This window comes from Coptis chinensis, chromosome 7, assembly GCF_015680905.1.
Source record: "Coptis chinensis isolate HL-2020 chromosome 7, ASM1568090v1, whole genome shotgun sequence".
In the NCBI taxonomy this organism is placed as follows: domain Eukaryota; kingdom Viridiplantae; phylum Streptophyta; class Magnoliopsida; order Ranunculales; family Ranunculaceae; genus Coptis; species Coptis chinensis.
In genome coordinates, this window is record NC_141462.1 from 43,828,811 (window position 1) to 43,841,512 (window position 12,702).

Consider the following 12,702-nt stretch of genomic DNA (forward strand, 5'->3'; position numbering starts at 1 on the left):
TAATAGCCCATCTTTAATTCCTTTTAGCTCCTGGACTATAACCGATCTTAGATTAGAGTGTCCCATGTAGATGATTAATGGTACCCCTTCATGGTCCCTTAGTACTCCACCACATCTGGATCCTTCAGTATTTACTGCCCCATATGTGTTTATCTTTATCGTGCCAAGAGGTGGTTTCGCCCATTGCCCTTGTACTAGGGTTTTTTGTTTCAGCAAGAGGTCTATACCGATACTGTTTGTGATCTTCCTGGTTTCAGGTGAGTCTTCTGCTTCCTTTATCACTCTCTGAAGGTAATTTCTCATCCTTTCAATTATGTCTCCAGAGAGAGTGTTAGCAGAGTTTATTTTGTTCTTGAAATTCCTGCTATTTTGTTCGTTCCAGATTCCGAAGACTGTGGCAAAAACAAAGGTTATGACTATCTCACTAGTCACCAAGCTTTTCTAACTAATCCACATAATACTCTGTCATTCTAGAGTAGATTCACATACAGTTGCTTGTAACCCCAGTAGCTACTTTACTGCTACCCATACTTTGCGAGAATACTCACAGTTGAAGTAAAGGTGTTTCAAAATTTATGGATGGGCCTCACAGAAACAACACCTTGAGGAGGTGAGAATCCTCCTGTATATCAACCTGTCTTGTGTGGCTAGGCACCCTGAAAATAGTTGCGAGGTTATGAACGAGTGCTTTGGAAACGTGTATTTACCCCAAACCAACTTGTACCAATTCACCTTCTCTCTTACCTTCTTTACAGCCATATATGCAGATTTAGTAGTAAACTTACCACTGCTGGAAGGTGTTCACACAACTAGATCTTTCCCTATGTTGGGGTTGATTCTCGTCTGCAAGATGTTCACTTTCAGTTCACCATCTGGTAACTGTGCTACCAGCTTATTCCATATATCATTGTGTATGAACCGTTATGGTTGCATCGAATGATTACAAACCGCAAAAACCCACGTGCAGCAGAATAACAGGTGTCCACGGTTTTGGTTAGAATCATACCTTTGATCAGCTGTGATAACTCTGAGAATCCAAGCTCTACGAGTTAGCAACCTCTTGATCTTCTGTTGTATTCCTATCCTTAGAATGGACGTTGTGTGGGTAACAATCTTCTAGCCCTTTCTTTCTCTCTTTCCTTGCCTCTCTTTTTCAATCAAAGAATGAATCAATTTTGGCTAAGAGAAAAGGGTTTCTTTATATAGGCTACAACAGGTACTATGAGGAGAAATTAGGGTTAGGTCTCCTGACGGGCTTGGGCTTCCCATGTTCGCCCAGAACACACGGCCCAAGTCCGTCAACAAATGGCTTATTCCACTAAAAGCCATTGTTGCACTACCACCCTAATCTCAAATTACGTGTATGGGCTCCATATTATATGCTCGTTAATCTCCCCATGTTTAAGATATTGAATGCCCGTTGATTAAGTCAAGTTACTGACAACTACATTAATCAACTTCTTATGTCTTTGAGTAGTACCATTCAACCTCATTGTCATGTCGGATTAAATCCACCTGCAGGGTTTACATGACAATCCTTATGAGCTCCTCAAGGGGACATCATCAACCCGACTTCTTGCGGGTCACGGATTCCTTCTATAATCAACAGCACAGCTTACATATAATGTCATTGCCCAATCCATCAAGTTTGTTGATTCAAAAATAAATCTCACTCATTGATGATTTAAAGCAATGTACAATGCAAGTAAGTGCCCGTTATTATATCTGGATTAAGAGGACAAGCATCCATAATAACAGAGGTGTTTATTCTCTTATATAGTTAGTATAAAGAGAAACAACCTCACTTGGTCATGTTCAATACACACAAAGTGTACTAGTGTAATCCTATATTCTAGATAGGCTAATACCAGATTATACTACAACTATACCAATGGTTTGTCCAAATCTATCCATGGTGGAGTCTTATACACGTATTGATGATTTCTATGTGTGACACCTCCTCCATATTATGGCTCCACCAATAACATATCCCAAGGTAAACAAAATATAAAGAATTGGTGAGGTAAGACTTACCACTTATCTTGTCCCTATAACAAATCTCCGACTTATACTTGAAAATCTAAGAATCAGATATCCCTTCAAAGGGAACCAAACTATCTATATGGTATACTAACATATAATCCTTAGTCTTTTTCCTTAGAGTTAGTACTTCGTTAGACATATGTTTTACCGCGTCAAGTCCAACAAAGGTTCCCGAGCCCTTTGTCTGGGTTATTCCATGGTGGATATCTCCTAACAATGGCTCCACCTAGGTAAACACAAAGCGGATGTACTCTTGTCCCTATCGCTGAAAATAGCATAAAGGGAACCAAACTATTATATGGTATACTAACATATAATCCTTAGTCCTTTTCAGGTACTTCAAAATATGTTTTTACCGCAGTCCAATAAGGAACCGCTTTCATGTCCTCTATCTCTATTTGGTGTCTTGGGACACATATCCTTTGATAGAGGAACTCCATGCCTGAAAGGCAAGAAACCTTTCTTGGAGTTTTGCATGTTAAAACGAGTCAACACAGTATCAATATAGGTAGCCTGAGATAAGCACAACATCCTTTTCTTGCGATCTCTTATAATTTTGATCCCAAGGATGTGACCCTCTTCTCCCAAGTCCTTCATATAAAGCACAAGAAATACCACTACGTTTCCATCAAAATTCTTGTACAAACAAGATGCTCTTGACCTTTTTCAATGAATCCTTCTGGTTGCTTCATATAGATAGTTTCCTCAAGACTTCCATTAAGGAAAGCTATCTTGATATCCATTTTATAGACCCACTTGCATCCAATGGGTTTTACACCATTGGGTGGCTCTACAAACTCCCAGACCTGATTAGAATCCATAGATTCCATCTCAGAATTTATTGCCTTTTGTCAAGATTCTACATCTCTATCTTGGAGTGCTTCATTGTAGGTCCAGGGATCAGGATCTTAGTTATCAGTGGTTATGTCTGAAGACATTCCCAAACCAATCCACCTGTCAGGTTGTCTAACAACCCTCCCACTACGATGAAGCACATCTTGTTCTTGTACGTCATTAGTGACACGTTGTGGTTCATGTTCTTGTACTATTGGTACTGAAGGAGTTTAATGTCTCTCCTCTCAATACTTTTAGAATAATACTACTCGGGGTAATAATTTAATGCACTGTGGGTGGAGTAAGATTAATGATGTATAAATTGCCTTCAAATGCACCAAAACAGATAAAATGTTTATTTTTCTTAATGACGATCTTGTCATTTAAAAGAAACAGGATACCCATCCTTAATTAACACAGAAACTGGAATCAAGTTCTTTCTAAAATTAGGCACATAAAGACAATTCTTTAACACCATAGTTTTATTTCTACCAAAAGATAAACAAACATCTCCCACTGCAACAGCTACTACTATCGTAGCATCCCCCCCAAGATATAGTAATCTCTCCAGCACTAAGTTTTCTGGTTTCCTAGAACCTCTGCAATGAAATGCAAACATGGTTAGTGGCTTCCGTATCTACACACTAGGTACTGGTAGATAACACCGCTAAACATGTTAAACGACTAGTGCATGAGACATACCTCCATTATTCTCTTGGTTGAGAAGAGGACAATCTGGCTTCCAGTGTCCTAACTGCTTGCACTTGATGCACTTGCCCTTATGCTTTTTCACAGCTCCTTGAGGTCCCATGCCTTTCTTTGCCATATTCATATGCTTCTGAACATTATTCTTCTTCTTACCGCCATTAGGCGTAGAAGTAGAAACCTTCTCAGTAGCATAAACCTGAACATAACTCTGCTTAAAGAAACTCTCAGTTGACTGAAGTTCTGTCATAAGTTTCACCAAAGAATACAACCTTTTGTTCATATTGTAGTTAAGGCAGAACGTTCAAATCTCTCAGGCAGCGTCATGAGAATGATATCTACCTGCGTTTCTGCATCGATATCAGCTTCAAGGATCTCCAACTCATTCAGATAAGCCATCATCCTGAGTATATGATCCCTTATAGGAGTCCTTTCAGTCATAATTGTGGTCATCAAGTTTTTCATGGCAGTTTGCCTAGCGGCCCTATTCTGGTGTCAGAAGAGTTCCATGAGATTGATCATCATATCATAAGTCATGGTCATGGCCTAATGCTGATGTTGCAGCACACCTGACATAGATACCAGAATGTAACACCACGACATTTCATCTGCCTTGATCCACTTCTTATATGTTCCTTTCTCCTCTTCTCCAACATCATTTTTAGGCTTAGGTGGCCATTCCTCATTGAGTACAAATTTGTACTCTTCAACAATCAACACGATATCCAAGTTAGGTTTCCAATCTATGTAATTAGGGCCAAGGAGTTTGTTTTCCTTAAGAATAGTTGCTAGTGGGTTGAAAGTAACTATTTTGAATACCTGAGAAACACATAAATTAACTATTATGTAGGGCAAAAACTTTTTAAGTTAATAACAAAAATTAATTAATTAATCAATCCGTCATAGCACCCTACACACTGAGAAGTAGTAAGCCACGATAGTGTGGACGTTTACCATTCTACATTCATGGAAATAATTTTGGAGTTAACTTAAAAATTAATTAATTAACCCGTCAGCACATTGGTAATCAATACACTGAGTTTGGCATCATCAGGTATGTCCTGCAGCATGTTTCGAGCTTAGTTGTTGTGGATCAGCAGTTTTGAGGACATCCAAGGATCATGCCACAAGCTAGTATCCTCTCCATCTGCTATCAAACATTGAATGAATTTTCTGGAAGTCTTTGAGTGCTTAAGAATGCATCTCCAAGCCCAAGAACAGTCTTGTGGTATCTTCATGGTCCAAAAGTGCTTACCCCTTATGTGATATTCCCAAGTCCACTTTGTCCATAAAGTTTCCTCTTTACTCACCACTTTGAGGACTAGCCCACAATATGCACCTTTGTTCCACACTCTCGGGTTCATAATGTTTAACCCCTTTTGATTTGTGTAATCTCAGTTTTGCACGACTAGCTTTATGCATTTTAGCTTGCATGGAAACTCCAGCCCAAAGAAATCGGTTGTATAACTTGGCCACCTTATCAAGTACCCCCATAAGCAAGATGAAGGTCTAAGCCCAATAGATGTGGAAAGAAGAAAGGATGGATTGTATAAGCTGCAATCTTCCCGCATATGATAAGGCTCTATTTTTCCATTTAGAAATTCTGACAGTGATCCTTTCAATCAAAGGTAGACAGTCCTTGGAGCTTATTCTCGTAGAGGTAAGAGGTAATCCAAGGTACATAATAGGAGGAGTAGCCTTCTGAATCCCTAGCAAGTTTGCAAGAGCAAGTCCATCATCCTCCGTCATACTACCAGTGAGCATAGTTGTTTTCATGGAGTTAATCTTGAACCCCGTATGAGTGGAGAAGCAATCAATGGAATCCTTTACTGCGGTAATAGATGTTGCTTCCCCTTTACAGAAAGGAAGGACATCATCTGCAAAGCTCAAATGAGTGATGGCGAGTCTTCTACACTTTGAATGTGGGGCAATACTTCGTGATTTCAGACCCTGCTTTAAAAGACCCTCCAGCAGTTCCATGATCAACACAAATAGATATGGAGATAATGGGTCTCCTTGCCGAATCCCTCTCTTGCCTTCAAAATAACCTTGTGGGCATCCATTCACCAATACAGAGTAAGAAGGAGAGGTGAAGCACATGGCAAGCCATTTGATAAACCTTGGGGGAAACTCAAATTTTTTAGGACTAGGATCAATGTTTCCCAGCTGACCGTGTCATAGGCTTTCTGAATGTCAACTTTGATTGTACATCTCTGGGGACCATGCTTCCTTGTATAGCCTTTGAGGAGCTCATGAGCTAGTAGAAGATTGTCTAGGATACACCTTCTAGGAATAAAGGCCGACTGGTTGAGCTCTATCAACTCTTCCAGGTGAGGTTTCATCATGTTACTTAAAACCTTGGCAATACATTTGTAAGTAACATTATAGCAAGCAATCGGTCTATACTTATCAACTTTATACACAATATATTTCTTTGGAATTAAACACAAAAAAGTAGCATTGGTACCTTTGTGTATATTCTTATTTCTGAAGATTGAATGGATAGCTCTAAGGAAATCACTGCCTATTATGTCCCATGTTTTCTTGTAAAAGAAAGTTGTATAACCATCTAGGCCCAGAGCTTTAGCATATTCCATAGAGAGAAGAGCATTCTTGATCTCGTCATCTGATATATCTTCAGAGAGCATATATGCCGTCTCTTGATCCACCACATTTCTAACAGGAATCTCTTGTAACAAAGTTTCAGAGCACATAGCTTGGGATTGTACTCCCAGACGACCTTGGTAAAAATGAATAAAGGCTTTAGAGACATCGACCCCTTCATGTTTTACCCCTCCATATCAGTCACTGCCCAAATGGAATTTTTATTCTTTTTTCCTTGATAGCTTGATGAAAGAATTTGTTACCTTTATCTCCAAAGTCAAGACAGTCATTTTCTGCCCTAGTTTTTAAATCCATAAACTCCATCTCTATCAAGTTACAGAGTCTAGCTCTAGCTTCTTTTTCCTAAACATTTAAAAGAGCATCTTGAGGGAACTGCTGTAGTTGCCTTTGTAACTTGTGCAAATCATCTCTTGCTACCTCTGTTTTAAGATGAAGGTCCGACATGTGAGTTATGGCCCATCCACGCAATCTGTTTTTCAGCAGCTTCAACTTGTGAACCAGGATATAAAGTGGACTACCAACCATTTCAATATTCCAAACTTGCTGGACAACCTCCTTAAACTCGTTGTGTAGTGTCAAGACATTGCAGAAACGAAATGAAACTTTACCCCTTTCTAAATCAACAAGATGCACCAGCATGGGTGAGTGGTCTGAGATACCTTGAGTTAAGAATTCAGCTGAGGCATATGCAAACACTCTAGACCATTCTACATTTACAAGCACTCTATCAATCTTAGACCATTTCATGTTACTTCCAGTCCCATAGTTTGTCAAAGTGTAAAAACAACCTGAAGCTTTTAAATCATATAGCCCTGTATCAGCTAGATAGTCCCCAAATGGTATAGTTTCCCTCGATTGCACTAATTCCCCAATCCTTTCATGAGAAAAAAGGACATTGCTAAAATCACCCAAGACACACAATTGTTTAAAGATGCTTTGGTGTAGGTGTCTAAGGTCCATCCATAGTCCCACCCTTTCCTGACTATTATTACTTTTATAAATAACTATTGCAAAGAAGCTAGAGGAGTTAAGATGCACAGACACCTTACAATGGATAAATTGAAAGGTTTCATGCAGCTTGTGTACTGATACTAGGTTAGGATCCCATATTATCCAAATCCGTCCATTTGGGTTGCTACTGTAGTTGTTTACAAAACAACAGCTTGGTGCACAAATTCCACTGATAATGCTGCTATTTGCCTCCTTAACTTTTGTTTCCATCAATCCCAGGAGACATAATTTATTCTTCAAAATGAGTTTATTTATTTCATCCACTTTCTTGAAATCATTGAGTCCTCTTATATTACAAGTGCAAAATTTAATCATCGAACCATTTAATGTTTTTTCTTCCTTGACCCCTTGGGTCTGCCTGTCCTTTTCTTCTTCTCACTGATGTGGGCTTCCTTGCTTTTCTTAGTTCTGGAATTCTCACATTCTTTCTCAAGTTCAACAACTCTTTTTTTAGCACGAGTCTTATCTTTTACCACCACATCCCTAGGGGGTACATTGATAAAATGTAAAATGAATAGTTTACCTACGAAATGAACGATGAACTCAGGACGTAAGTAAACTAAAACTAATTTACATGTCTATATTTATCAATGTTTCTACTCTCAATTCTATCGAAATAGAGTGGAGTAAAAAATCGTTGCACTCCTAGTGCTCTAGCATGGAATGTTTTCTAGTCTAATTAGTCGGTCTTAAGTCTAATGAGAGTTTTACGAAGGGTGTTATACTACGATACAATATGAAATTGATTATGTTGAATTTAAACTACGAATGCTATGGAAATATGATTGTTTTTGAATCTAGATAAAGTATTAGAGGGGAATTGAATCCACCTCGAATCCAACTTAATAACCTAGCATAGATTCTTGTATCTCGATTCTTACGTTCTTACGACAAGAATTTCGAGTTCTAATCCCTAGTGTTCATGGCATTTCTACCAAATACTAACTAGCATGTGAGGTCGTCCACCCATTCTCATGGCGAATCACGACCTTCTAGAGTGGAATAGATTCTACAATGTTTCTATACTATACCACTAAGTTTTCATCAAAGCTTCATCAACCCCTCTAATAGAGGTTTTAGCCTTGAGTCATCAAACCATCATTTCCCATTGAATTATAACTACTCATCATATTAAAATTCTAACTTAACTAAATTAACTAACAATGTTTCAATCTACTTAAACTACGAAATGATAATCAACAGGAATTAAAACTAGATCTATAAATCGAGATGACAAAAATCAAAATTGACAAAATAACTATTTTATTTATCTACTCAATCAAGAACAATGATTCAAAGACTTAATCTAAAACAAGAATTGAAAATGGAACTAAAACTTAATTAATCTACTGAAAACTAGATCTAGAATTATCTATCTTGTTTTAGGTCTAACTAGCTACCATTAACAAAGAGCTAAGCTTTGGTTTTTATACTTTTAGATCCAAAAATCGTGCATGGGCTTGGAGCCATGTTTTGGGCAAGAGAATCAGGCCCAAAACCCAATACTTTCAGTCCAAAAAGGCCTCTTCAGCTGCAGTTGGCTTCTACAGACTTTTTGTCCACTTTTTCTCCTCTGATTGGATCAAGGCTTAGACCATTGGAAAGCTCTTTCCGAGCCGGTCGTTTTGACATAAGGTAGGCCCAATTCCAAGGTCTGAGTCCAAAGATATGGTCTTCGGAAGTTCTGTTGACTTTGTGCACTATTTCTGCCCGCGTAGACCTTGACTCTTCATCTTTTGACCGGGCTTTACAGAGGCTTTGTCTTCTTGAATCTTGGCCTTTAATCACAGAACTCCTTAGCAACCGACCTTTGCTCCTTTATCTCGCTAAAGTGGCACATTTCTGCACATAATGGACTTTTACGCCTGAAATGCATAAAAACACGTAATCAGTATTAACTCTTAATTATTACTCACATAATTGGTCTAAAAGTATGACTGTTACAGGGTTAAAACTACAGTTTTGGGCTCTTATCAAACCACCCCCAAACAGCATTTTGCTTGTCCTCAAGAAAAGATGAGAAATTAGAATAAGTGACCAAAAATGGAGTTCTATCTACTCTCGTTTCGCTGAGTGCGATTGCATTGACCATATGCAACAAGGCCTTAAACCACTAGGAATTCCCTAGTGGACGAGTTATAGCCTCGTGAGAGTTTTCCAGTGAAGGTACTCACAAACTTCGACTATACTACAACGACTAAGAAATAAAACTATTGTTTCCTCATTCATGTCCCAACTATCTATACATCTCACTAGCAACTGAATAAGAATAACCAAGTTAAAAACCTAAACTAATATATGCATAATAATCAATCATCTATGATACAAATATATATACTATGAGTAATACTATGAAATGCCTAGCAGGTTCGTTTCTGAAAACTCGAAATAACGTCCTTAAGTAGGTCCTCACATAATTGTCAAGATGAAAACCACTCTGATTTTTCCGCTCAAGTTTCGCTACTCCAGTGTGCAGTGGGCACACTTTACCTTACAATCTCAATGACAACAAGGAAGTCGGAGTCGATTAAACACATCTGCCACTTACTATCACACTAACACATTCCTAATTGAGCTAGAGGTCTTTATTAGGTGTTGCGGGGATTAGGAGATGGTTTAAGAAGGAAGGAAATGGATATTCAAAAGGACAAGTCTGAGATAATAGAGTATTTATATTATGTAACATAGAGAAAACCTTGTTATTTTCTTTTGCTTCTATACTTTGTTTCCATCCTTAGCCATATTTTTCTTTTTCTTTTCTTTGGCTTTTGACTCCCTTTTATTCTATTTTTGGAGTTTTTATTTATTTCTATTTTTATTATTATTATTTTTTTCTTTTCCTTGGATGGAAACTTCTTTTCTTTTTCTGAAGCAACTACTAATTTTTGTTTACACAGGTTTTTCTCTTCTTCTTTCTTCACTCATTCTATTCTCAGACTTATTCTAGATTGGGTAAGTTGAATTTTTTATTTTGTTTGTTTTTGTAACAGGGTAAAGGAATTGTGGTTTATGGAAGGCTAAAGAAAGGCTCAGAGGGGCGACTAGCGGAAAATAATTCATAGGTTTGAATTTCTGGCTATATCGATCCAAAGAGGGCCTAAATTCTCACTTAGGATATGGCATAGTGATCAAGCAAGTGGACGTGTCATTTTCTAATCCGGATTTTACTTCTCCCTTGTGTCATTTCTCAAATGTTTCGGCTCATATAAGGTTTTAGGCTATATTCTCACAGGATTTGTAGAATAAGTACTCTAGCCTAGATTTCATAAACTCTTGCTAACAATCATAGATACTCATGTAATATATTTATAGATAGATGCAAAGATTATTACCTACATATTAACCTAAGTTGCTAACAATTATTTTGATGCAAAAGCTCACGGAGACTTCTAGATTGTTAAGCACATAGAGAAGGAAAACAATACCAATATTCCTAAGTGTATAGCATAAACTTATTTATTTATATTTTTGAAATTTTTAACTTGAAAACAAATGCATATTATACATATATATATCCTAACAGATGCCTTAATTACAAGTGTTTCTATGCCCCAAACAAGAAGCATGCTTTGTCCTCAAAGCATTTAAATAAAGAGGGTAGAACAATACCATGGAAACGCGTGAAATTCTGGGACATCTGTAAAACAAGGTTAGATCATACTAACATAGGAAATAAAAATACTGATGCAACTCTATAAGAGTTCCACCCATTATGGGGTTAACAGAATTAAATATGCTTGGGACATAAGCGCACAATAACAAAACTAAAACTTACCTTTATCTCCGCTTTAAACGCGTCCTCCTCCTCATTAAAGAGATGAGGTTCCTTCAAGATCCCTGCCAGTCCATTATAACTTGCCAAGCTTGCCGCCATTTATCATCTACTAATGCTAACTTGTTAAGTGTTATTATGTCTGATGGGATGTACGGGGCGACCAAATGAGGCTGCACCTGCCATCCCGGCCAAGTCATTATTCGCAATGAGCGAACCACCCAATTGGTGGGTCTCATGACTTCAACCCTTTTCCAATCTGTGAATTGTGCACAGAATATAGGTAAACAACTACGCATGATGCGGCTTACCAACACAGGCATAAGAAGATACTTACGCCTCATGGTTTGGGCTCTCTTAAGACTAGCGACTAAAACTCGGGGAATGTCATATCGGCGACGTCCCTCAGCTAAAGCGAGGAAAATGTCACCAGCCGAAGCATTGTTTGCGAAATGAAGCGCCATTCCCCAAAATATTCATCAGGATGAATAACATGGTGGTGCCTACGTTTAGGGAAAGGCTACCAAGGGCAATGCTATATCACCCCTGGTCCATTACTTGAAATACCCCTTCCCCATAATACTCATGGAAATATGTATAATCATAAAGATATGCATTATCGGTCATATATGCCCATGTGTGAGCAGGATCGGTATTGGTAATCCACGAAACTAAAGCGACCACATTTTTATTGAATTGATGTGTCGTGTCATCGACTCTGACGGAGAATTCTTGTTCTCCATCGATTACAATAGAATTTAACGTGGTCGAGAAATAAGCGATGAGTTGTGTGGTGAATATGAATCGTCATCACTTAACAGTAGATGACGCCATCCTAACTGCAGGATCTTGTGTCGGAACCAATGTCCATAGGTCTCGGTGCCCAACACGTCTTCGAAAGACTGTTCAGGTATGACTATAGGGGATGTCATCTCAACTACTTTTTGAACAGTTCCAAAAAAAAATCCTGGAATGACCCTCTGAAAATTGGAATTTTCCGCGTTGACAGAAGGCAGGGCGCGGGTGCGCTCGTGGGTTTTTGCTATTACAGTGTTTGGGCGCGAGTCGCGCTCAAGGAGGGCGCGGGTCGCGCTCTGACTAAACTTTGTGAAATTGTACAGGGCGCAGGCGCGCTCGTAAGTGCTGAAACAGAAATTTGGAGGAAAAAGAAGGAAAAGCTTGGAGTGAAAGGTGCGGGATGATGGTGGGGTGTAGTGTGGTTTGTTAGTGTAGAATGAAGGGAGTTTAAATAGGTTTTGAGCTTCCAAAATGAATCGGCAAGTTCCCAAATTGTTTTAAGGCAATTTCCGAAAATAGAAAAATTCCAAACCCGAAAACGGAAACAAACCATTTTCATGATTTTCTAAAAGTCCTGGTATCTTTCATAATGAATTTAGAATAGTAACTTCTAAACTCTCCTACATTTCATGCTACCACCACACAAATCATAGATATGCCGGTATCGGCCAAATTATCAACCTTTCCTTCAAGACTACTTTACCGTAGATGATCATATAACGAATTATGCTCGGTATAAATATTACCACCCCCAAACAAGTAGGGAAGGTGGGATTAATGATAAAAACAACCAGTACTCGAAATTAACCAATTATATTAAAAATAAAATTTAAATCCAAACAACATTAAACAAACACATTAATATTTAAATTTAACTACTTAATTAAAATCCAACTATTAAAACAATCAAAACC

At 38.2% G+C, this 12,702-nt stretch overlaps 1 protein-coding gene across 1 annotated transcript; it reads right to left on the bottom strand.

Moving 5' to 3' along the window:
- Window positions 1-6,549: 6,549 nt before the first annotated feature.
- LOC147487634 (uncharacterized) lies at window positions 6,550-7,428 on the bottom strand. Its single transcript, XM_086574086.1, has one exon. It carries the CDS (start codon window positions 7,426-7,428, stop codon window positions 6,550-6,552), a length of 879 nt encoding a protein of 292 aa, XP_086430212.1.
- Window positions 7,429-12,702: the final 5,274 nt, after the last annotated feature.